The sequence below is a fragment of the Gekko japonicus genome, unplaced genomic scaffold (genome assembly GCF_001447785.1).
Source record: "Gekko japonicus isolate JY-2015 unplaced genomic scaffold, Gekko_japonicus_V1.1 scaffold4115, whole genome shotgun sequence".
Classification (NCBI taxonomy): Eukaryota; Metazoa; Chordata; class Lepidosauria; order Squamata; family Gekkonidae; genus Gekko; species Gekko japonicus.
In genome coordinates this window covers 34549-59828 of record NW_015169302.1, presented here as the reverse complement: position 1 = coordinate 59828, position 25280 = coordinate 34549, and the positions used below count along the sequence as shown (strand labels likewise).

The 25280-nt window shown below is 46.3% G+C and overlaps 1 protein-coding gene across 1 annotated transcript in view; it reads left to right on the top strand.

The window, feature by feature from the left end:
- The window catches only part of DLG5 (discs large homolog 5), a gene marked incomplete at its 3' end in the record, with an annotated part of 102763 nt that overhangs the window by 43877 nt on the left and 33606 nt on the right, over positions 1 to 25280 (top strand). Inside the window, exons 7-15 of the mRNA XM_015416592.1 lie at positions 696 to 880; positions 2516 to 2641; positions 5880 to 6012; positions 6506 to 6633; positions 9349 to 9524; positions 11267 to 11370; positions 15740 to 15832; positions 20584 to 21609; positions 24713 to 24855. Coding sequence (XP_015272078.1) covers positions 696 to 880; positions 2516 to 2641; positions 5880 to 6012; positions 6506 to 6633; positions 9349 to 9524; positions 11267 to 11370; positions 15740 to 15832; positions 20584 to 21609; positions 24713 to 24855 — 2114 coding nt within the window. The remainder of the gene's footprint in view (positions 1 to 695; positions 881 to 2515; positions 2642 to 5879; positions 6013 to 6505; positions 6634 to 9348; positions 9525 to 11266; positions 11371 to 15739; positions 15833 to 20583; positions 21610 to 24712; positions 24856 to 25280) is intronic.

Here is a 25280-nt window from a genome sequence, read left to right as displayed (position 1 = left end):
CCCCCTCCCGCCCCATCCAATCAAGCCATTCATGCAGCCTGTCTAAATGTAACGCGTTCTCTTCCACCCCCCACCTGCGAACCTACAGTTATATTATCTGTGACGGGCCGGCTAGCAGAGACAGGCTCTAAGGTCATTTGCAATCTTCCCAGTCGGGAGGCCCGTTAGGAAAAACAGTTACAAAGTGCCTAAGTGAAGCAGGTTCCCATTCACGCATCCATTCACTCACATACTGGCCCCCCCTCCCCAACAGCCCAAATACAAGATGATCACAAGCAATGTTCCCTCTAAGCTGTGGAGTCTTGTGAGCAAAAATTCTACTTTGTGAGCTGCTGACATTAAAGTTGTGAGCAAGTGAGTCGGGAGGCCCGTTAGGAAAAACAGTTACAAAGTGCCTAAGTGAAGCAGGTTCCCATTCACGCATCCATTCACTCACATACTGCCCCCCCCCAACAGCCCAAATACAAGATGATCACAACAAGCAGTGAAAACAGAGCAGAGAAATCCCGTGGCAAACGAGGCTCCGAGTTTGACACTGCTCTGCTCAGTGGGGTGGGATTAGAGGAAACATCGGGAATATAAACTTCCAAGAGTCAGAACTGTACTTTTTAAAAATCCAAGTTCTGTTAAGGGTTATATTTTTCCTTGCCCCAAACTGTGACTGAATAAACCCCGCCTGGTTCTCCCTTTCTCAGATACAAGATTCTGCCACCATGGACATTGAAAGAGCTAACAAAGAGATCGACATGCTTCGGAAGCAGTACGAGGCCATGTCTCAGGAGCTGAAAGAGGCGGTCCAGGAAGCCGAGGTCGCCAAGTGCAGGCGGGATTGGGCCTTCCAGGAACGTGACAAGATCGTTGCAGAAAGAGAGAGCATACGGTAAAAAGAAGGAAGGCTGGATGGGGAATGGCCACGCCAGTCAGAGTCGCAGGACTTAGGAGCAAGCTTGTTTTTGGTCCTCATGATTACTTTTTTGCACTTTTTTAAAAGTTTCTGAAAGCTTTCCCAGCAGCTGTTGTTAAATTACATGATCACTTTTATAGTGACTTTTAGGTTCTCCTTTTTTGGGGGGGTGAGGGTTTGCTGTTTATGACTCTGGTTGTGAAAACAATTAATTAACAAGTAATTAAGAAGCCGTGGCTCAAGGGGTTAAGACGCCGAACTGCAGGCTGTGGAAGGTCAGTAGTTCAGCAGTTCGAGACCCGAGTGTGCCACATGACGGAGTGAGCTCCCGTCTCTAGTTCCAGCTCCTGCCAACCTAGCAGTTCGAAAGCAAGAAATTGCAAGTAGATAAATAGGTACCACTTCAGTGGGAAGGGAACAGCGTTCCGTGCACCTTGGTGTTTAGTCCTGCCGGCCACATGACCACGGAAACGTCTTTGGACAGCGCTGGCTCTTCGGCTTTGAAACGGAGATGAGCACCGCAACCCTAGAGTCAGACTCGACTGGCTTTCGAGCACGGGAACCTTTACCTTTACCTTTTAAGAAAGCCTTTTAATTCTTTTTTTTTTAATTACAAAGAAATTCGGCTTGTTGAAGTTACTTTTTTAAAATTCATTTTCCAATTGACATCGGGTAAGAGGATTCATACTGGAGACGGTGCGCTAGTTCTACAGAAAACCATGGTTTAGTTACACTAATAACGGTGACCAGGGTAATTGCCTGCATGCGAGCTGCCCCGACTTCCTGTGGTTAGTGAAGGTCTGGCCAAACAAGATCTGAAACGGCATTGTGCGAAGGCCAAGGAGGACTCCCTGGGGATTGGAGCCCAGGTTTCACTTGGTCTCAGCACCACTGCCACAAACCTGTCTTGTACAGGGGTTTGCTTTGGGGGAGGAGAGTCTCTAGCAGTTGACTCTGTTACTGTAAGGCAGGGGGTGTCAAACATGCGGCCCGGGTGCCAGATAAGGCCCCTGGAGGGCTTCTATCAGGCCCGCAGTGGAACTGGCTGTCTTCTGCTTCTTCTTCCGGATCTGCTGCTGCTGCGTCATCGTAGGTTTGCAGTTCACAGATACACACCTGAACAGCATACTCAAGACTGCAACAGCACAGACATTTTGATGCAATCATTCAGGGCAAGAGGTGTCAGTTGTCAGACACTGTTAAATAAACAAAATACTGCAAGAGTTGTAATGTTTTAAGCATGTTTTTATTGTAAGTAAAAAAAAACCTTTGTGTTTGTGTCCTTTATAAAGTTTATGTCTCCACTACCTGGCATTATATTTTATGACACACATATGCCCAACAAGGTCTCATTTATGTCAGATCCGGCCCTCGTAACAAATGAGTTCGACACCCCTGCTATAAGGGATCAGCAACATGCAGCTTCTGGGCCAAACCTGGCCCTTTGGTTGGCAAACTAGTGAGAAGAGACCTCTGTGGACGAGCAGTAGCGCTGACTGATGTGCACTTTGAGCGAAATGAAGTGGTGACCAACAGTGGTCTTGGCAGCTAGCCTCTTTCCCCCACATTATTCAGCCTAACTTCCTGTTTAAACCTTGTTCCCTTTTCAAGGACTCTGTGCGACAACTTGCGGAGGGAGAGGGACAGAGCGGTCAGCGACTTGGCAGAGGCCCTTCGCAACCTGGATGATATGAGGAAGCAAAAGAATGACGCTGTGCGTGAATTGAAAGAACTGAAGTGCGTTCTGGGAACCTCTTCTGTGCTTAAACTTTTGGTCTTGACGTTGTATGTTAGCCTATGTTGCCCCAAGCCATTGGGGCAGACTGCAAATCTGAATATTTATTTTGCATGTGTGTTAAATGACACCAGGTTGGGCAATTTATTTATTTATTCATTATCAAATTTATACCCCGCCCTCCCCGCAAAGCAGGCTCAGGGCAAGAGACGTTCAGAGGTGGTTTTGCCATTGCCTGCCTCTGCGTAGCAACCCGGGACTTTCTTAGTGGTCTTGCATCCAAGCACTCACCAGGGCCGACCCTGTTTAGCTTTCCAGATCTGATGAGATTGGGTTTAGCTTGGGCCATCCAGGTCAAGGCGACAGAGGAGCAGAAGTGATTGGTCATTGCCTGCCTCTGCATAGCAACCCGGGACTTCCTCAGTATTTTGGTTCTCATATTGATATTCGTCGATGGCATTGTAATTGTAGTGTCCATAGTTAAAACAGCCCTGTCCCATCTTTAATAGCGTCTAGCTTAGAATTTGTAATCTGTTTGTAACTGCTAGTTGATCCATTGCTGGTAAAGTTGAGAAGTTTTTAATTTAATCTTCCTCTAGTGAATTTTCGAGATGTATAGCTTCTCCGCCTAACGGAATAATTAGGTTTTGTTGTAATTCCTCTGCCATGTTTTCCCTCTGTGATTCCTCTACCCGTATCCTCCTATTCTTTTCCTCCTCCCCATCTTGGAAGGGTTGTTTATGTTTAGTCCGTGGTTTTAAAAGCAGAGGCACTGTCACCCTGTTGTCTAAAGCTTGTCCTGGAAATATTCTTTTAGTCATCCAAATATTAACCAGGGCTGACCTGCTTAGCTTCTGATATCTGATGAGATTGAGCTAGTCTGGGCCAATTTAACTATGTGATGGTTTATTTAAAAACATCATCACAACTAACCAGCAAACTTGAGGAAGGGCTTACAGAAATTTCGAAGCAGTGGGAAAAATTCAGGGGAAAACTGAACTATATGTGAGACTTGCCCCCCCAACTTATTTTACTACTTTAAATAGCACAGTTAATCTTGTTTATAATTTAGCTAGAATATAAAAAAGTAAAATAGTGTTAATAAGAGAATCATACAATCTTTTCAGCTAAAATAAGTTCATGTTTCCTAATAGCTAAGCAACAAAATTTTGCCACAGCGTAAGTCACTGAGCTCTGAACATCTTCAGGGAAAAATGTGTATATACTAACATATATGCTCACAGCGGCGAGAATTTTGATTGCTAAGAATTGGAAACAAGAAAAGATTCCTAAAAGAAAGGAACTAATAGATAAACTTATGGAGGTCGCAGAAATGGACAAACTAACAATAATTTTGCAAAGGAAAGATGATATGGTGTTTAAAGAACGATGGGCAGATTTCTATAAATGGGTAAAAGACAAATTTGTGGAATAGACTCGACAGGATGTATGAAATACAAATGTAAAAGATGTATATCTTTTTGTGTATTGGAAAACCTAAATAAACTATTTAAAAAAAAATAAAAAAAAATAATAAAAGGAATTTACGAAGGACTTCTGGCCTAAAGTCAAGATAAGACTGCAAAGGGCTAAATCGAGACAGAAGGGGTAGTATGAGACGGTCTCGTTCCTCCTGATAGAATCTGCAGAACAGGAGGACATGAGTAACTGATTCCACCATATTAGCCATGCATGGGCATCTACGTTCATGCACTGGGACTCGAGTGAATTTACCTTGCAGTACAGCGTAAGGGAGTGCCTCAAAACGGGCTCTGGAAAAGGCCCATCTATAGGGTTCATAGGTAATGTTATCTAAATAAGGGACAACAGTAAAATTTGGCCAAGATTTTATGTTTCTGTAGTTCTCAGGTAGCAAAGCTTCTTCATTTTGTGATTCAATATCACGAAGCCTCTGCACAACAGCTGTTCTTGCCTTGTCTTCTAAATGAAGTGGACACAGAAAACGAATTGGCTTCCTCAACTTACATAGAGTTAATGCAGGTGCACACTTAGAGCGGTGACCAAATTCAGATGTTTTACAGCATCTGTTTTTATTTAAAGCCATGGGAAGAAGAAATCCACTAGATCCATCCATGAAGCAGCCACCTCTATTAGGTTTCTCTTGCAAACAAACAAACAAACAAACAGCCCGGGGGGGGGGAATCCAAAAAGGTTAGTCAAGAATAGAAGAGGGCCAACTCTAAAAATCTAATTATGAAGCATACAAAAATATACATGTATTTATTCAACATAAATTAAAATAACAAACAAGAGCCCATTCATACCTCATATACAAATATAAAAACATACAAGGGCTAATAAGATAGACCTAACGCGTTTCGGCCTTTACAGGCCTTCCTCAGAGGTCTAATACAGACAGAACATGTTGGCTGATATGCAAAAATACATACAATCATACATATACAAATACAAAATGTGGAATAAAGACCAGAAACCAATTGTTCCAAAGTTTAACCACTGGGCAAAGAAAAGAAATACAAAAATACAAATGAAGCCTCCAGTGCAATTACTGTATATTCTTCTGAGATGGTACAGCCAAATGTTCCCAATAAAATGTTCCTTAGGTTAATATACAGTTGACCAGAGAGAAGTACTACTGGACATGTGATTGCACTGGAGGCTTCATTTGTATTTTTGACTGTCTAAAGCTCATACCCTGAAAATCTAAGGTGCCGCTGGACTCAAAGCTAGCTGTCGAAAAGATGTTGTCCGGGTCTACACAATATGCTCAAGAGTTTTCATTCCCTAATGTTGTAGATTATCTTGCTTACAGCATGGTTTGAGAGACTAGAACCTTGTCTTAAAAAACCGTTAACTCATTGCAAAAGAAATTAATTCATAGGGAGTGTTCTAGTACTCCCCCAAATTTCCAGTTATCCCATTGGAATTGTTCAGGGAGGGGTTGTTTCCCCTGGGTTCTTCCAGGTGAGGGAGGTCTAGTGTTGCTAGCAGTGAACTTAGATGGAATTTAGAGTGAGCCAGTTGAACTAGGGGTTGGCAAGTTGCCTTCTGAACAGTCGTATTCAAGGATATATCAAAAGTTTGCAGAGACTTCATTTAAAAAAAAAAGAGGTTGCAGCGTATGTATATTTGGCCCAGGTTAATTAAGTGGTGTTGTGTCATCGATATAACATGCATGCAATAATCAGGAGAATTTAAGAGCTGAAATATATATCCATGCTCCTTTGCTGAAATGCTCAAACATATTTCTTTGTACAGAGAGAAGATGGAGAACCAGTTGGAAAAGGAAGCGAGATTTCGGCAATTGATGGCCCACAGCTCTCACGATTCAGCCATTGATACCGATTCTCTGGAATGGGAAACGGAAGTTGTAGAGTTTGAGAAGGACAGGGTAAGTCTAGGAACTCTACCGCTCTCCGCCATCCTCCACATTGGGAGAGTGCCGCCTATTGGAGGCTTAAGAACATAAGAAGAGCCCTGCTGGATCAGACCGCTGGTCCGTCTAGTCCGGCATCCTGTCTCACACAGTGGCCAAGCAGTTACTTCTTAACTTCATCATATATTTAGTTATTTAGTTATTGTATGTATGAGCATAGTGGGAGGGTATCCAGGGGAATTCTGTAGCCATGAAGCCCCTTTGGTAGATGCTAATTGTAAGCGTTGCTCTCCTGGGGTACCACAGAATGAGTGCAACTGGTTTAGAGAGAATAAATACGCTTAAAATAAAATGGAGGAAAAGAGCTTTTCGAAGCATCACGTGAATTTCCGGAGATTTCTTCTTTGCAGAATAAAGGCACAATGAAGATCTTGCATCTACGCTGTTTTTCTGTGCACAATCACTGCAGATAACAAGCAGTGTTTTTTTTTAAATTTAATTTAATTAGGATGATATGGATTTGAAAGCGCTTGGTTTCGACGTGGCCGAAGGTGTGAATGAGCCGTATCTCCCCGGGGACTGTGGAATATTCGTTACCAAAGTGGACAAAGGAAGTATTGCAGATGGGCGCTTACGGTAAGGAATCGGGGGGTTAGTGTGAGTGGGATGCAACTCTGGGCCCTATGAGGACTATCAAAAACGGGTAAAAATTAATGCATGTGGAGAATGGAATGGCTGTCACAGGTCGTGCGTTCAGAGCCTATGGACTCTGGGCTGTGTGGACACCACAGTTTACATGGTGATGTCAGGAGCAGGGATACCAAGCACAGTCCCGTTTTTCTTCTTCCTCCCCCTTGCTCATACATTCTTTCTCCCCCCCCCCCCAAGTTGGGTAGTCTGCATGGGGCACACACTTTGAAAAGGGCACATGATTCCCCCCATTTTCCTGTTGGAAGAAATCATCAATGGTGGGGAGTTGCCCATACCACAGTGAATAGGATGAATGCGGAGGGTTGGGGTCTCTTGAGGTGTACAAGACTGCCCACTGCTGATTCATAGAATCATAGATTTGGAAGGGACCATACAGACCGTCTAGTCCAACGTCCTGACCAATGCAGGGATGCAGTGGAACTCCTAACTGCAAATTAGATATTGGTGCCAACATTTTAAACAGTAGATGGAATATGCTGGGGGGGTATGCAGACCCCCCCCCCCCCGCCCTAGTGATCTTCACCTTGTAACAAAGTCTGGTGCAAAAGGCTGAGCTTGTGGCCCTCTGCTGGATCACAGAGGCACTGCAGTAACTAAAGTTCACGCCTGTTTCTTCTAGACCAAGGATCCCCAACATGGTGCCCAACGGGCAATACTTTTTCTGTCACCTGCCAAGTGTTTTAGAAAGTGGGTGGGGCCAGGCGGGGGTTTCGTCCAGCAGGGCTTCTGATTAGCTGTCGGAGATCTGATTGACTGTGCAGATTTTTTAAAACGTTGCTTCGGCGGCAGCGGCCCCCACCTCACAAGGATCTTCGGGACTGAAGGTAAGCCGAGGCAGCCATTCTGTGGTTGGCTCCACCTCCTGGAGCCGCCATTTTACAGCCGCACCCACCACACTTCTTTAGAATTCCAAAAGTGCCCACAGGCTCAAAAAGGTCGGGGATCCCTGTTCCAGGTCCCCTGAATTATGTAGCAGTCGTTGCAAAATAGCAGGTTTGGAAATCGTGTAAGCGATGCTTCCTTCATAACCTCATGGCCGACGTGCCCTTGTTTGGGTCCCCCGTGTGTCTGATCCGGCCCCTCCTCAGCCGTATTCTCAGAACAAAGCTTCAGAGTTATTGTGATTTCTGGGGAAGAACACCGTTAATGAATTCATAAGAACATAAGAACATAAGAGACGCCAATGTTGGATCAGGCCAAAGGCCCATCCCGTCCAACACTCTGTGTCACACAGTGGCCAGAAATACCAAGTGCCATCAGGAGGTCCACCAGTGGGGCCAGGACATTAGAAGCCCTCCCACTGTTGACCCCCCCAAGCACCAAGATGACAGAGCATCACTTGCCCCAGAGCCCCTATCTATACCTTGTGGCTAATAGCCACTGATGGACCTCTGCTCCATATGCTTATCTAATTCCCTTTTGAAGCCGTCCATGCTTGTAGCCGCCACCACCTCCTGTGGCAGTGAATTCCAAGTGTTAATCAGTCTTTGGGTGAAGAAGTACTTCCTTTTATCCGTTCTAACCCGACCGCTCAGCAGTTTCATGGAGTGCCCACGAGTTCTTGTATTGTGAGAAAGGGAGAAAAGTACCTCTTTCTCTACCTGCTCTTTCCCATGCATAATCTTCTAAACCTCAATCATGTCACCCCTCAGTCGTCGTTTCTCCAAGCTAAAGAGCCCTAAGCGCCTTAACCTTTCCTAATAGGGAAAGTGTTCATGACTACTTTTGTGAGGGTTCCTAACGTGTGTTGGAAAACTGGTTTGGAAATACTGGGTTGGCCTTAAGGGAATGAGATCAGAGCGTTGGCATCGCAAAAGGGCAAGGGGACATTATGCACCTCTATGGTGGGAATGCCCTACGGTTAACGGAATTTTGGCAACTGATCTTGGAACAGGTTGATAATTTATGTAATGTTAGGACTGAGTTGAATAAGACAGTGTTATTTATGGGAATTCTGGGAAATAATAAAGTAGATAAATCTAGAAAGGATTTATTTAAAGCTATGATTTTAGCGGCTCATGCGGTCATAGCCTATGGATGGAAAGATGCATTAAAATGGACTCTGGAAAGATGGAACTGGTGCCTATATGAATGGATTCAAACAGATATCCTATTGATATTATAGCAGGAAAAGACATGGGAAGAGAAGGCTTTGGAGATAAGGAAGAAATGGTTTAGGTATATAAGATGGGTAAGAGAAGGGGGGGCGATGATGATGTACTTATAAAACTCTATAGGGTGTGCTTATGGTTGCAGATTCCCCCCCCCCTTTCAATTGGTCGCTCGTGTAAGGGGAGGGAAATAATAAAGGGGGAAATTGATGTATTTGATGTTTGGTTATGTATCCTTGAAGAAAAGGACTATGCATGGATATGAAATGTAAGACCTCAATACAAATTTAAAAAATTATATATATATATAAAAAGGAAATACTGGGTTGGCCTGCAGGTTTTGCAAAAGAGAGGCTTCCTCTCCCCCATGTGATGAAGAGAAAAGGCCTTATTGGCAGCCTTTAGTGATGTCCTAATAAACAAAGAGAGCGTGGGTCTGTTTTCCTGAGGCCAAGGAGCACATTTATAAAAGGCTTGGCTCGGGTTCCGCACGCCTAAGGCTTCCCTCGCCTTTTCTTCATTTTGTCAGAGTGAACGATTGGCTACTGAAGATCAACGATGTGGACCTCACCAACAAGGACAGGAAGCAAGTGATTAAGGCCGTGCTGAATGGCGGAGGAGTTATCAACATGGTGGTCCGCCGAAGGAAGTCCTTAGGAGGGAAGGTGATAACGCCTCTGCACATCAGTCTTTCCGGCCATAAAGGTAAAAATCCCCCAGAGTTGGAGAGACACATTCACAGTACCTTAGGGCAACGTTTCCCATCCTGTGGGTCGGGACCCCAAAATGGGTCGCAGAGCCTCTGAAAGTGGGCCATGGTCCAGCCCTCCCTAGCGGCCTTTTCCTGTTGCCCTTTGTTGCATTTGGGAAACCGTGATCTGACCCTGGAAACGGTTGTAGATCCGCTGATTTTTTCCCCCTGCCCTGCATATACGTGTTCGTCAAGTAAAACAGTATCCAGATGGTTACTAGAGTGAGTTTCTGTGAATCTGAGGGGGGATTGGAGGGAGGAATGGAGAAGGAGAGGGGTGGTCTCACCTCCGTAGGCGAAGGCCGTGTCTGTCGGGTTGCCACTCGCTTGGGACTCATCGTGGGGGCAGCAGCGCCTTTTGTATGACATTCTTTGGTTTCTCAAAACATCTGGTTGGCCACTGTAGAAAATGGAACGCTGAACTGGAGAGGACGCCAAGGTGACAGTTGGCCTGGGGCACCAATAAATTTGGGCTGGACATGGGTGGGTCACCACCAATGTTCCCTGTAAGCTGTGGAGTCTCATGAGCAAAAATTCTACTTTGTGAGCCACTGGCATTCAAGTTGTGAGCAAGCAACTGGGCTGCTGCATAAATCAGTTTGCTCTGGAGCCCCATCCCTTCCTGAGCGAAGGCAAAAACGTGTGAGCCGGAGGCTAAAGAACTGTGAGCTAGCTCACACAAACTCAGCTTAGAGGGAACACTGGTCACCACATACTCCGTAAATTTGGACTTGTGGGTCTGGGCCAGCATGCAGAAAAGGTTGAGAACTGTCGCATTAAGATGCTCAAACGAAGACAAGCAATTTAGTGTGCTGCCAGGATAAATTTGTGCTGTGGTTTGGAGGGGGCACTCTTGGGAGAGTCCAAAATGTCAGGAGGACGCGTCTCCCTCTGCATTGTTCGCTGCTGTATTTTATTCATTTACTTGTTTATTATTTGGCATATGCAGCTAGCAATACACGGGGGGGGGGGACAAAAAAAGAAAGGAAGGGTAGATCTTCTTTCCCCTCTCGCTGATCTTCTACCTGGCCTGAAGAACCGAAGAACAAGATCCCTTTGGCCCATGCCTCTGGGCAGGCCCAGGCCTTAAACACCTGTGCTCAGAGGGGAGAACAAACTCAAGAAGATGTTACTCAGCTGCTGCTAGCGAGCAGGGTCTTTCCCCAGCACCTCCCCTATAGCCGTATCCCCAGGGCTTTTTTATTTTTAAAGAAGTGCCAGAACTCTCAAGAGGGAAATGGAAGTTTTCAATCTGTGTACTGAAAACTCATAAACTTTTCTACGTATTTGATAAAGTGTGCGTGCACACGAAAGCTCTTACTTGGAATAAACCTTTGTTGGTCTTAAAGGTGCCCCCACGGGACTCTAAATCTGTTGTCGCGAACTTTTAAACATTTTTTTGAAAAATTGTCGAAGAGGTTCCAAAACTCTGTTCCCAGGTGTTCCCCCAGAAAAAAAGAAAAAGCCCTGCTGTTCCTATCCAGCCAGCTTGGGAACGAGGAGGGCATGTTGTCACATCTCGACATCAGGCAGGATCGGAGCATCTCTGTATGAGTCCCTGTTCTGAGCTCACATCCTTCTGTCCCACCAGTAGTTGTTTTGGAACAGTGACTCCTGTATACTTCAAGCATATACCAGGTGCACTGCCTTTGTGAAATGGGTGATGACGAACACGTTTCTGCCTTCTCACTTTCAGATAGTGGGATTAGTCTAGAAAACGGAGTGTTTGTCGCTGCAGTCGTGCCTGGTAGCCCATCTGCCAAAGAGGGATCCCTCTCGGTGGGAGACAGGATAATTGCCGTAAGTCTTTCCGTTTTTTTTAAGGTATCTCTTAGATAAAGTTTGATTTATAAGCGCAATTTGGAGATCACACCAAAACCACAGTTTGCAGTAACCATCATTTAGAACGGAAGCCACCGTTCATGCTTCCAGAACATATATATAATCAGACCTTGGTTAAAGCCCCTTTTCTGCTTTCTTTTCTCATCTTCTCAGTAATCCCCTCTCAACAGGCTTCTGAAGACGAAGCAGGAGCTCTAACTGTTCAGGCTTCATGCCAAATCAGGGTTTAGCTCAGTTCGTGGTTTCTGGATTGGATTTTCCAGGCAGACAATTGCCAGAAACCATGGCTTAGCTTCCTTGACTGTGCTTCAGGGTGTAGTGTAGTGGTTTGGTGCAGTGGTTAAGTGCACGGACTCTAATCTGGGAGAACCAGGTTTGATTCCCCACTCCTCCACCTGCAGCTGCTTGGATGACCTTGGGCAAGCCATAGTTCTGTCAGAGCTGTTCTCTTAAGGACAGTTTTGGAAAGAGCTCTCTCAGCCCTGCCTACCTCACAGGGTGTCTGTTGTGGGGAGGGGAAGGGAAAGGAGTTTGTAAGCCGCTCTGAGACTCCGAGTGAAGGGTGTGGTATAAATCCAATCTGTTGTTGTTGTTGTTATTTAGGGTGGGGGCTGAATTATGTCATGATATTTTTATTTATTTGTTTTGGTGACATATTCAGAACTGTACATAAGCAACTGCATAGATAGCGCTTTGAGTCCGAAATGAGGAGAAAAGCAGGATATAAATAAATAAAAGCAAAAAAATGCACACAGAAATATCGGTGGCTGGACCAGGAGCGGAAACCAGGCCTTTTTGAAATCTGTTTGTCAAGGGTTTTTTTGTGTGCGTCCTTTCTTTTCTGATTTTGCGGTCTGGTATATGGTAGAGTTCTGACTCCCCAAAATTGATAATTTTGAGAACTGAGGGGCAGTTTTCTGCACTAATTCTCTTTACAACAGGAATGAGATTCCTGTGTAACGTCTGCAAAACCATAGCAAAACAAGGATTTTAAATTCTGTTTTCTGAGGGAACCACGATGATAAACTTTGGTGCGTGTGTCGCGCTCTCTGAGGAGAAACTGTGGTGGAACGTGCCTGCTCTGGCCTGCAGGCCCTGTTCTGCCCTGCCCACCTAGGTGTTTCTCCACACCTGGAGGGACTCGTGTTCCACTTTTGGGTAGCCTGCCACCACCACTGTGTACAGAATTGCCCTCTGTCAGGACTCCCAGCTTCCCTTCCAAGTCCTGAGGCCTTGCCTCGGTGTCTCCTGCTGCCCAGTGCCTGGTCACCACAGAGACGGTTTACTGCCCTGTGCGCCCCTGGAGGAATAGCCACGCCAACTGCCTGCCTTCCCCTGGTGCTTCTTTTAAAATAGACCTCCACCGTCTCGGACACACTATGTGGTACAGAGATCCACTCCCAGCATCCAAAGTGATAAAGTATTTATTAAAAAGAAAATGTTCACAAGCATACTTTTAGCATCGCATCGAACTTAGCAAGGGAGACCAAAACAAATGGGGAAAACGCTAATAATAATAATAATAATCATCATCATCATCATCATCCTTCGATTTATTGATCACTCAATCCTGCAGAGCTTGCTGGCTCTGAGCGATTTTTACAGTTACTCATTTTTCACGAGGGACAAACAATGATTTGTGGGGTAAGGGAGGACAACATATATATATATCTTAAATCACACACATTCGCAGCCAACGAGGGTTTGTTCAGATGGAGATGAGACGTGATCCGGAACAGTGTTTTCCCGGCCGGGTTTGATGCCGTCAGCTTTCTCCAGACTCCTTCGAGTTGTAGCGCCACACTGCCACCGCCTGGCCGGAACGGCCCATTACAGGCTGTCTTCACGCCGAAGGAGATCTCTCTAGGCTTTCCAATCTTCCGAGCTGGACTCCCGTTCGCCGGCTAACACCGCTCCACCCCACAAGGGGGGTTCAGTGTGCTCATTCTCTCTAAGAAGTGGTACCCATTTTATCTACTTGCCGAAGCTTTCGAACCGCTGGGTAGACGGCGAGCTGGGGACAGAGACTGGTAGCTCACACCAGTGCGGGGTGTCCCTTCTGTCCCTTTCTCTACATGTGCCCAATGAGATGTTAAAATAGGACAGGCCCCTTTACCTTAGGTAGTCACAAATCCCTACAAAGTGTCCCTTACCTTGCAGCTCCGCCCAGCTCTTTAGGCCAGTACATGGTCAAGAATGGCTGCCGTCCTCTCATGGACTCAGCATCCCAGGAAAAGAGACCTCCTTCCTGCAGCAAGGGTGTTGTTTTTTTTGTAATAATATCTGTTTCTCCACCCACTGTCAAGGTCACTCCAGGTCAAAGAAGCATTTCCTGGCGATCTCCAGGCATCTCCTTCCTAAAGTCCTTCTAGCATTTCGTTCCTCCAAAACTCAGTTCCCTGCTAGGAGGAAGGGAAGAGCTTGACCCACCCATTATTTCTCCTGCTAAATCTATTAGCATTTGTATGGGGGTGGGAAGCGGTGTTCCCTCTCAGCTGAGTTAGTGTGAGCTTGCTCAGAGTTTTCTAGCCTCCGGCTCACACATTTTTGACTTAGCTCAGGAAGGATGGCTCCAGGGCAAACTGATTTATGCAGTAGCCAAACCGCTCGCTCACGACTTTAATGCCAGTAGCTCAGAAAGTAGTTTTTTTTGCTCACAGGACTCCACAGCTTAGAGGGAGCATTGGAAGCAGTTGAACTGACCCACCCCCCTTTCCTGGTCTCTGCTGGGGCGGGGGGAATGTTAAAATGCAGCATGGAGGTTTTGCTCAGTTCAGACCTCCTAGGATAAAAGGCATTTCTCCACAGAAACCAGAGAAGTAAGTGTCCAGTAGCACCTTAAAAAATAACAAAATTTGTGGCCAGGAACTCACAAAAGCTCATACACTGCTGCAATTTTTTTTAAGGTGCTACTGAACTCTGGCTCTTTTTTACTGCTCCAGAAAGGCTAACAGAGCTGCCCATCTGGATCTGTCTCCACAGAAGTAAGTAGTAGTATTCGTCTTGGAGAGGAGGGTCCAGAGAGCGTGAGGGAGCGCACATGCCAAGAGCAAATCCCTGCTTTTGGAAGCATGCTTTATTTTTAGTTATAAATGCAGGGCTATTTTGGGGCAGGAACGCACAGGAACGGAGTTCCGGCTGGCTCCCGAGTTGGCCACGCCCAGCAGGAACTCATTAGCATAACAGGCCACACCCAACAGCAGAAACTCATTAGGATTGGCTACATTAGGGGTGTGTGGCCTAACATGCAAAGGAGTTCCTGCTACAAAAAAAAGCCCTGGGTTTTGACAACAGACAAGGTAAGAACATAAGAATAAGGTAAACAGAATAAGAAGCAAAAGGTGGGTGTGGCTGGATGACCACGCTTCTGGTAACATGGGGGTGTGGCCTAATGTGCTAATGAGCTGTGCTGTCAGGGTTGTGGCCTAATATGCTAATGAGTTCCTGCTGTTGGGTGTGGCCTATTATGCTAATGAGTTCCTGCTGGGCTTTTTCTACAAAAAGAGCCCTGTAAAATGTAATAAATATCCCCAGTCTCGGCGAATATTTGGAAAATGGTTTGCAATGGTGAGCGCAAACAGTTCTTTCAGACAAGCAGGGCGACTCCTGAAAGTCCAGTGATAGTCAGAGAACTGTATCATATGCAGTAGCAAAATTCTGTGTGATAGCACTCAAAAAGCGGTATCACTTGACGAAGGAAACGTCAGTTGCTGGGAAATAAATTAATTAAACGAGTGTGTCTTTTACACATATATCCCATATCTTTTATGTATTTATTCATTTTAACTTGTCCTTTTTATCTGTATTTATTGTGACTGGTCTTATGACCGTAGTAAACTTTTGGTTTGGTTTGGAAAGTCCACTGGAAACAAAAATGTTCTTAGGTTGCTTCCGAAACGAGGCAAGCGATGGGCCTATATGCAATGTTCCCTCTAAGCTGTGGAGTCTTGTGAGCAAAACGTCTACTCTGTGAGCTACTGGCTTTAAAGTTGTGAGTGAGCGATTTGGCTACTACATAAATTAGTTTGCTCTGGAGCCATCCCTCCTGAGCTGAGACAAAAATGTGTGAGCCAGAGGCTAAAAAACTGTGAACTATCTCACACTAACTCAGCTTAGAGGGAACACTGCCTATACGACTTCCCACGCGGAAACCACCACAAAACAAGGGAGAATCTGCATTGGCCGGGGAATAATAATGCACTTGTGTGGGTTTCTCTCCCTCCCTGCCCCCATAGCCCGAAGCTTTCATTTTAGTGAAGAGGAGCTAGACAAGGTGTTTACCTGACCTCAGCCTTCACACTGTTGCTGTGTCGCCTTTTTGTTCCAGATAAATGGCATTGCACTAGATAATAAATCACTGACTGAATGTGAAGCCTTGCTGCGGAACTGCAGGGAGTCTCTGACGCTTTCGTTGATGAAGGTGAGCATCGGAAAGGGGAGCAAAGCTTTGGCTTCTGGTTAAGCAGCTGTTTATGGGCATCTGCTGTAAAGCGACTAGGCCAGGGGTGGTCAAACTGCGGCTCTTCCACACATATTGTGTGGCTCCCGGCAGGGCGGCTGGGGAAGCGAAGGGGAGGCGTGCCTCCCCGATCGGTCTTCCCTTCCCCGGCCAGTGTTCCCCTCCCTGGGTAGGTGTGAGATGAGCGGAGCAGAGAAAGAAAGCAAATTTAACTTTAAATACATTCTCAAAGCGCCCCCCCAGTCTACAAATATCAATGGACAAATAAATACCATTATCAAAATCTGTTTTTACCCCTTTTGTTGGCAGACTCAATGTTAATAAAAAAGCAGATTTGCATATTTTCCGATAAAACCCGTGTGTGCTATTTGTTCATGTCCTGCGGCTATCAAATTTATTTATTTATTTATTTATATCTTCGATTTCTTATACCGCCCTAACCCTCGTTGGAGGTCTCTGGGCTGTTTACAGAGAGGGTGCTAATCACATTATTCCCTAACTAGGGCCACATTTGTACGGGGTGGGACTGCCTACCGGCACCCGGTGGTGGTCGATGTTTTTTCCCCCCCTTTTTGGCTCGGCTCTTCTTTAGTTCTTTCCCCGGCGTCTCCCCTCCGGCGAGATGTTCCTCCTGGCGCTCAGGTGAGTTAGCTTGTGGCACGCGATTCACGCCTTCCACCGGCCTCAGCTGCGTCCTTCTGGCTCCACCGCACCTGTGTTTGACGTCACCGCGCGCCTCCACCATCGCCGACGACAGCTGCCTGATTTTTTTTTTGTGTGTGTCAGTATTCCAAAAGTGTCCACAGGCTCAAAAAAGGAATGGGGACGCCTGCTCTAAAGAAACTGTGAAGCAAGTAAAAATGTGCCCTTGTGTTATTTTTGTCATTTCCAAGACTGTACTACGGGGAGGATGGTTATGGTTATCTGCACTGAATGAATACATAGAATACGTGCAACATTTCCAGCTGCGATTTGGCAGTCTGCTACATTCATGAAATGAAGCAGAAGTAAAATTAGCTCAAGGTAGTACTGTCAGACTCTTGGATAAATCAGTTCCCAACAACATTCACTCAGAGGAATGATAAGTTTATTGAGACATTGATAGGATCCAGCCCAAACCTTGGCTGTGTTAGAACTGAAGATGGAAGCATGAAAGCAATAGATATACAAGGTTCAAACAGGGACCCTAAAAGGTTAGGAGCCAATCACCCCCAGATATTCCACCCGCCCAAACCAACAGCTCTGTGTTCCCACCTTGGTGACATTCCCCCAACATGTAGACAAAAGCCAGGTGGTGTAAGCTGAGACTCAAGACGGTGGATGTTCCCAGGCCCAATAAGCAACAATCTACTTCAAAGCATCTGAAAGCGAAAGCATTTAGAATTCACACTCTCCTGTTCCCCCTCTCGACTTCAATGGCAAGCGAGCAATAAAATGGAAAGCGAGTTTGACAGGTACTCCTGTAGACTTTGGGTCCAAAAATCTTGCCTACAGTTTATGCATATAGGGTGGTTCTCACTTTCACCCTATTCTGTTGCCGCAGCTGATATGGTTACTGGACATGTGGTATGAACTCAGGTGGTGGAGGGGTGACTTCTGTTCCCTATTACTCTGCCACAGGCCCAAAGGAAACATGTAACCTAACGAAACCTTATAAATCAGAAGACTGGCTTGATAAGGTTTCCAAGGGTAGAAACACAGCTTTAAAAGCTACGTTCGCTCTTTTCCCCTCTGCGTGGCTGTCAGGAGAATAAAGTACTAAAATTGCAGAATAAACTTGTGCAAAATGAAGCAGATTTGCATGACTTAAACTTGGACAGGCCGCAGAGTTCTGTGTTCCATGTTGCAGAATTAGGCGTCTCAAGGTGCAGACTCCCCCAGTCTACAAATATCAATGGACAAATAAATACCATTATCAAAATCTGTTTTTACCCCTTTTGTTGGCAGACTCAATGTTAATAAAAAAGCAGATTTGCATATTTTCCGATAAAACCCGTGTGTGCTATTTGTTCATGTCCTGCGGCTATCAAATTTATTTATTTATTTATTTATATCTTCGATTTCTTATACCGCCCTAACCCTCGTTGGAGGTCTCTGGGCTGTTTACAGAGAGGGTGCTAATCACATTATTCCCTAACTAGGGCCACATTTGTACGGGGTGGGACTGCCTACCGGCACCCGGTGGTGGTCGATGTTTTTTCCCCCCCTTTTTGGCTCGGCTCTTCTTTAGTTCTTTCCCCGGCGTCTCCCCTCCGGCGAGATGTTCCTCCTGGCGCTCAGGTGAGTTAGCTTGTGGCACGCGATTCACGCCTTCCACCGGCCTCAGCTGCGTCCTTCTGGCTCCACCGCACCTGTGTTTGACGTCACCGCGCGCCTCCACCATCGCCGACGACAGCTGCCTGATTTTTTTTTTGTGTGTGTCAGTATTCCAAAAGTGTCCACAGGCTCAAAAAAGGAATGGGGACGCCTGCTCTAAAGAAACTGTGAAGGAAGTAAAAATGTGCCCTTGTGTTATTTTTGTCATTTCCAAGACTGTACTACGGTGGGGATGGTTATGGTTATCTGCACTGAATGGTAGCAATACATAGAATACGTGCAATGGTAGAATACGTGCAACATTTCCAGCTGCGATTTGGCAGTCTGCTACATTCATGAAATGAAGCAGAAGTAAAATTAGCTCAAGGTAGTATTGTCAGACTCTTAGATAAATCAGTTCCCAACAACATTCACTCAGAGGAATGATAGGTTTATTGAGACATTGATAGGATCCAGCCCGTACGTTGCCTGTGTTAGAACTGAAGATGGAAGCATGAAAGCAATAGATATACAAGGTTCAAACAGGGACCCTAAAAGGTTAGGAGCCAATCACCTCCAGATATTCCACCTGCCCAAATCAACAGTTCTGTGTTCCCACCTTGGTGACATCCCCCCAACATGTAGACAAAAGTCAGGCGGTGTAAACTGAGACTCAAGGCCGGTGGATGTTCCCAGGCCCAATAAGTAACAACCTACTTCAAAGCATCTGAAAGCGAAAGCATTTAGAATTCACACTCTCCTGTTCCCCCTCCCGACTTCCATGGCAAGCGAGCAATAAAATGGAAAGCGAGTTTGACAGGAACTCCTGTAGACTTTGGCTCCAAAAATCTTGCCTACGGTTTATGCATATAGGGTGGTTCTCACTTTCACCCTGTTCTGTTGGCGCAACTGATATGGTTACTGGACATGTGGTATGAACTCAAGTGGTGGAGGGGTGACTTCTGTTCCCTATGACTCTGCCATGGGCCCAAAGGAAACATGTAACCTAACAAAACCTTATAAATCAGAAGACTGGTTTGATAAGGTTTCCAAGGGTAGGAACACAGCTTTAAAAGCTACATTCGCTCTTTTCCCCCCTGCGTGGCTATCAGGGGAATAAAGTACTAAAATTGCACAATAAACTTGTGCAAAATGAAGCAGATTTGCATGACTTGAACTTGGACAGGCTGCAGAGTTCTGTGTTCCATGTTGCAAAATTAGGCATCTCAAGGTGCATCATCGCTTTTAGAGCCAAAACCTTTACGTAAGTAAAGAAGCCAAATACAAAGGGGGAAAATTATGTGCCGGGCCCGTAACGTTTTAAGGGCAGTCTTCAAAATGTTATCTAATTGATTTCATATGAAGGGATTCAGGAGAGAATGTAACAGGTTGAGTGGATTTGCAGTAGTAGCTTTATCTGGCACTTGGTTATCCAGAACACAGTTAGCTGGCATTGCCCAGAAGAGGGCAAGTTTCTCCCCCTCAGCCACCATGCCACTATGTCTTCTTTGGTCATGTGCACACCCCACTTCTGCCTCTCCCGCTGGCCAGCTTGATGCCTCTGGGCCTTGCTGGGCTTCTGACAGCCAGTGCTTGCCTCAAGGGCAGGACTCCGCTCTGCCAGAGGCTTCCTAGCAGTTGTTCATCTTCTGCATAGGACGGCTCTATGGCTCGGGGGAGCAGTAGCCATGGCATTCCCAATGGACGGGATTTGGTCACTCACTCCTCTAGGCATTGCTAACACAGAGCTTAAGTATCCACAGGCCTATAGCTTATGGGGGGCTTTTGGGGGCTGCACCCCCTTTCTTAAAGGCACAGCTCCACAAGAATTCCCCCTGTAAATGCTCTTCTCAATCATTTTAAAACATTTTTAAAGGCATGTGCTCCTCTAAGCAGAGTGGGGTGCTGTAGTTGACTGATTTCCACACTGAGCAAGGGGGTTGGAGTAGGTGACCTCTAGGATCCCTTCTAACTCTGTGTCAAGAAACTGATCTCCTTTAAGAGAGTTTTCCTGCCTAAGTGTTAGCTCTCTTGACTATAGAAGTCATCACCCCACCTGCCAGCTTGTTCCCAGAATTGTTGCTTCGGCTGCCAGAAGTGATTAACTTGCAGCAGCTGAGAACTGTCACCTAAAGTGATTGACAGCCTGCAATTTAGAGATCTGTCCAGGTACCAGACTTCTACTGGCTACGTGGCTTTTCTTTCTGCACCGAGAACTTCAGCCCCACCAGAAAAAAAAATGTCCCACAAGCCACGAAGTCCTGGCTACGGGCCTGAGTATCCAGCACATTTAATTAACCGGCAACCCCCATTCCCCAGGAGTGCCAGATGGGAACGCATTTACTGTGTGTGCTGTAGTCTCGATGTTCCACGTACGGCCTTTTTCATTGACGCTGTCCTCTCCCCCTCCCATTTAGGTTTTCCCTCAGAGCTCAAGTTCCTCTTGGAGCGGTCAAAACATATTTGAGAACCTTAAAGATTCAGAGAAGCTATCCAACTGTCGGGTCCATACCCCTGAGGTGCAGGCTCAGAATAAAAGGAACCTGAAGCACAACAGCTCCACCCAGACGGACATTTTCAGCCCGGACATAATGGACGTCAAGAAGGATCAGAGTGACCCGGAAGGCGGCTTGTACTGTGACCTCAAACCCTTCGCCAGCACTGTTTTACACGCCGACTCCCACCGTCGCTCAGTCCACGGGTGCCATAGCAACTCGGAACACAGCCTGGGCTCCTTCAATCCAGATGTGTACGGGGAGACAAGCTACGGGATTGTTAGCCTGGACAGCAGACGGTTGCCATTCGAGGCCACGGTCACGGACTGTATGATGGTGGAGGCCACGCTGGACAAAGAGCACGGCGGGAAGCACAGTGGCGGCACCTGGCCGAAAGTCGTGGTCAACATGGCCACTGCAGAGACGGAAAAGTTTTCTGTGTACAAAAAGCCAAAGCAGAGGAAGTCCATCTTTGACCCCAATACTTTCAAAAGACCTCTGACACCTCCCAAAATGGACTATTTGTCTCCGAATCAGGTGATGGGACACTTGCCCCAGCCCTCCAAAACGGAAGCCATCTCAACCCCTCCCACACCTCCTAAGAGAAGTGACTCTATTAAGTTTAAACACAAACAGCAAGCGAGTTCCACCTCGGACTCTACAGTGACAACGGGCTCTCCGCCTCCCAGTCCAGCAACTGTCCAGCCCCCTATGTCTGTCGACCTAAAACCAGACTGCGGTATTCACAAGGGGCGAAGCAGGCCCTCCGGGCACTATTACAGAGAAGAAGGGCTTGACTCCACCCACTTGCCGTCGAGGAAATCCTGTGAAGATGACATTGGCTTTCAAAGAGTGGAAGAGCCTGAGATCAAAAGACCTAGACCCAAGTCTGCTCCTGCCTTGAGACATAAACTAACTCCTGTGCCCATTCCTAATCCATCTCATCAGGTATCTATGAGAAGGAAAGGGGACCTGGACAACACCCTGAAAACTGTTGGGTGCTTTTCCTAAACCAAAGGGCACACAGCAGAAGGGTTAGATGGCCATCACAACACTTGTTAAATATTCCAGAATAAGTTGTTTGGTAAGCGGTGGCTCAAGTGGTTAAGATGCTGAACTGCAGGCTGTGGAAGGTCGGTAGTTCAGCCGTTCGAGACCCGAGTGTGCCGCATGACGGAGTGAGCTCCCGTCTCTAGTTCCAGCTCCTGCCAACCTAGCAGCTCGAAAGCAAGACATTGCAAGTAGATAAATAGGTACCACTTCGGTGGGAAGGGAACAGCGTTCCGTGCACCTTGGTGTTTAGTCATGCCGGCCACATGACCACGGAAACATCTTCGAACAGCGCTGGCTCTTCGGCTTTGAAATGGAGATGAGCACCGCAACCCTAGAGTCGGACTCGACTGACTTTCGAGCAAGGGAACCTTTACCTTTTTAGGAGGTGGAACATGTGGGGTTACTTCTATGCAATGCAGGGTGCAGTTACTCATGTATGGAAAGAACGCAACGTACATATCACAAAACCTGACAGTGCAGGATCAGGTGGCAGGAAACGCTGTAAACGGCATTTTCAACCCAAGCAGTCCAATGTAGCATCACTTGAAAAACAAACGAACCCTGGCTTCCCTTCACAAAACAGAGATCTGGGGTTTAAGATAACCATGTCAGTAGGTTCGTTGAGTGCAAGGGTGCCTTTGGCTTGCATTTCTCAAAGAGCACCTTCCCTCCGGCTCCATAACGGCTTGCTGTACTGTTGTATTCTGCAGAAAGAGACTACAACGTTCCTGCAAGCTGTATACCTCCTTCCATCTCTTACTAGCCAGTGCCAAGACAGTGTTGGTGACGCTGCTGCTCTTGGTGTGCTAGATGACCAAGGAAAATTTTATTGGAAAGCTGCATGAATATTAAACCCAATTTCTTCTTTCTGTTTTTTTTTAAAATGAAAGGTGGGGAGAACAAGGAAGCAGGGATGGAAATGGTTAGAAATAGTTGCCACAGTAAACCTGTAGCGATTACACGTCGGCACTACAGGAGTGACCGTCGGTTGGCCCACAAGCCACATCCTGTTTTTATCTGGCCTTGGGTACCCTTTCCAAAACTTAATATTGCCCAGGCTAGCCCGATCTCAGAAGCTAAGCAGGGTCGGCCCCGGTTAGTATTTGGATGGGAGACCACCAAGGAAGTCCAGGGTCACAGCGCAGAGGCAGGCAATTTATTTGTCTGCTTATTTATTTCAGTTTGCTAAGCGGCCCTTCCCTGAAAACAGGGCTCAGGGCAGCTTACGTCAAAGGCAAATACAAATATAAGAAAACTGAAACAATTAAAATATATTGGCGAGTCGCCTCCGAACGTCTCTAGCCTTGAAAACCTTACGGGGTCACCATGAGTTGGCTGTGACTTGAGGGCACTTTCCACCCCCAGTAGCTGTTTCAATGGGGGGCCACTAAATGCATGGGGGGGGGTTGAATTCAGAGTACTCTTGGTGGGCTTTAGATTCTTCATATCTCCATTTAACTAAAGGTAAAGGTTCCCTTGCTCAAAAGCCAGTCGAGTCCGACTCTAGGGTTGCGGTGCTCATCTCCGTTTCAAAGCCGAAGAGCCAGCGCTGTCCGAAGACGTTTCCGTGGTCGTGTGGCCGGCATGACTAAACACCAAGGCGCATGGAACGCTGTTACCTTCCCACCGAAGCGGTACCTATTTATCTACTTGCAATTTCTTGCTTTCGAACTGCTAGGTTGGCAGGAGCTGGGACTAGAGACGGGAGCTCACTGCGTCTCTTCCACTAAACATAAAGACTGTTACATTCCAGGAAGAAATTGGGGGGGGGGGAGATTCGCACTAAGGTCTTGCACAAGGAAAACGGCACAGGGTATTCCAGCAATCTCTTCTGCGTGACGGGCAGCCCTGTTGGTCTGCAGGGGAACAGCTCGCGTCGAGACTAGTAGCACCTGAAAGACTGGCATCATTTGGGGTGTGTGAGCTTCCGGGAGTCAACTTAGAGGTGAAATAGCCATCCCTGAGTCTCTGTGTCCCAGCCAGAAGGCGTTGCAAAGTCTTTATGTTCCAGCCAGGATGCAGAGCTACAGGGCATTTTGGAACCGGCTTGATTAGACACACACACCCTCCCCCCAGTATTTCTCCTCTACTCTAATCAAGCCAATTGGATTTTGCATTGTGCCTCCGTCTGCATCCTGAGTCCCTTCTTTGCAGCATCTCTCCTACCTTCTGACTGGGATATAAGGACTTCGGGATCTCCAGTCCAACTCGTATCTGACGAAGGGACTCTCAAAAGCTCCTACCCCGAAAATCTTGCTGGACTCTTTAAGGTGCCACTGCTTGGAATGTTGGACTGAAGGGGGAAAGACGCTTCAGGGCGTATGTTGAAAGTGGACGCTCAGAAAGAGCTCACGCTTGTGCTACGCAAGCCATGTGCCGCAGTACGGTTGTGTCTCAACAGGCCTTCCGCTTGCCAGGGCCACGTTCTGCTTGATGGAACATTGTTAAACTGGGGGAGTTTACTGATGTTTTCATGGCTACAGACCTGTCTGGTTTTTCTAGTTTGTATGTTAACGTGCTTACAGTACACAGGTATGCTTATTTCTGTGTTATGCGACATTATTTATTTATTCATTCGTTCAATTTATATTCCGCCGTTCCCGCAAATGGGCTCAGGGTGGATCACAAGCAAAGTCTTAATACATCATAAAAATCAGATCAAATAATTTACATAACAACTAAAACAGATTAAAACAACATAAATTTAAAAAAAACAGGTGGCACTATGCATATTCATAACGTTCAAGCTGGTGCCATTTCCTTCTGCTTATACATTCTTTTATACATTCTTTTCTGCAGTTTGCTAGTCGTGGAAGTCCTTACTGCTAGACGGAGCTGCTGTCAGAGTCGTTTTGTGCAGGGAAATGTCTTTTAAATGTCCCTTGAGACTCCAGAAGTGGGTTGCTCCTGGCAGAATGGGTAACCTTTATTGTGCCTCTTGGATGTGAAGTCTTGTCGCCACCCCCAAAAAAATCTCACTCCGGACTTTTCCCCACAGGTACAAAAATACACTCCAGCAAGCGAAGAGCACCTTTCCCCTGAGCTGCAGGAATGGCCGTTGTATTCCCCCAAACGGTCCAGTGGGCACAGTGATGGGTTTATGCCTCCCTCGCTCTACTCCGGAAGCCTGTCAGCAGGTGGGTAGCCATGACTTGGTGCGTGTGGAGCCGTCTCTCCGGAGCAATGGCAGTTCCCACTGTGGGCCAGCAATGAGCTGTGTCACGCTTTAACTTCCCAGAATGTTTCGTGAATGTGTCTTTGGCCCATGCTTAGAGATGTGAAGGCCCGGAAAAAAAACGGAAAAATTTGGGGGGGGAACAGGTTTTTTCCCGTTTTTTTCCTGAAGCCTTTTTGGGTTTTTTTCTGAAAAATTGGAAAAATTGAAAAAAGAAAAGAAAAAAAATTGATTATGGGACGTTTTATTTTAACATGATGAATAAAATATTTTAAGACCAGGTGTTCAAATATTTTCCAAATCATTTCTAAAATATATATATATGGTCAGATTGATCTAATTTCTGTGCACTGAGGACAAGCAAGTCCTAGGTTACAAACTGAACTCTCCA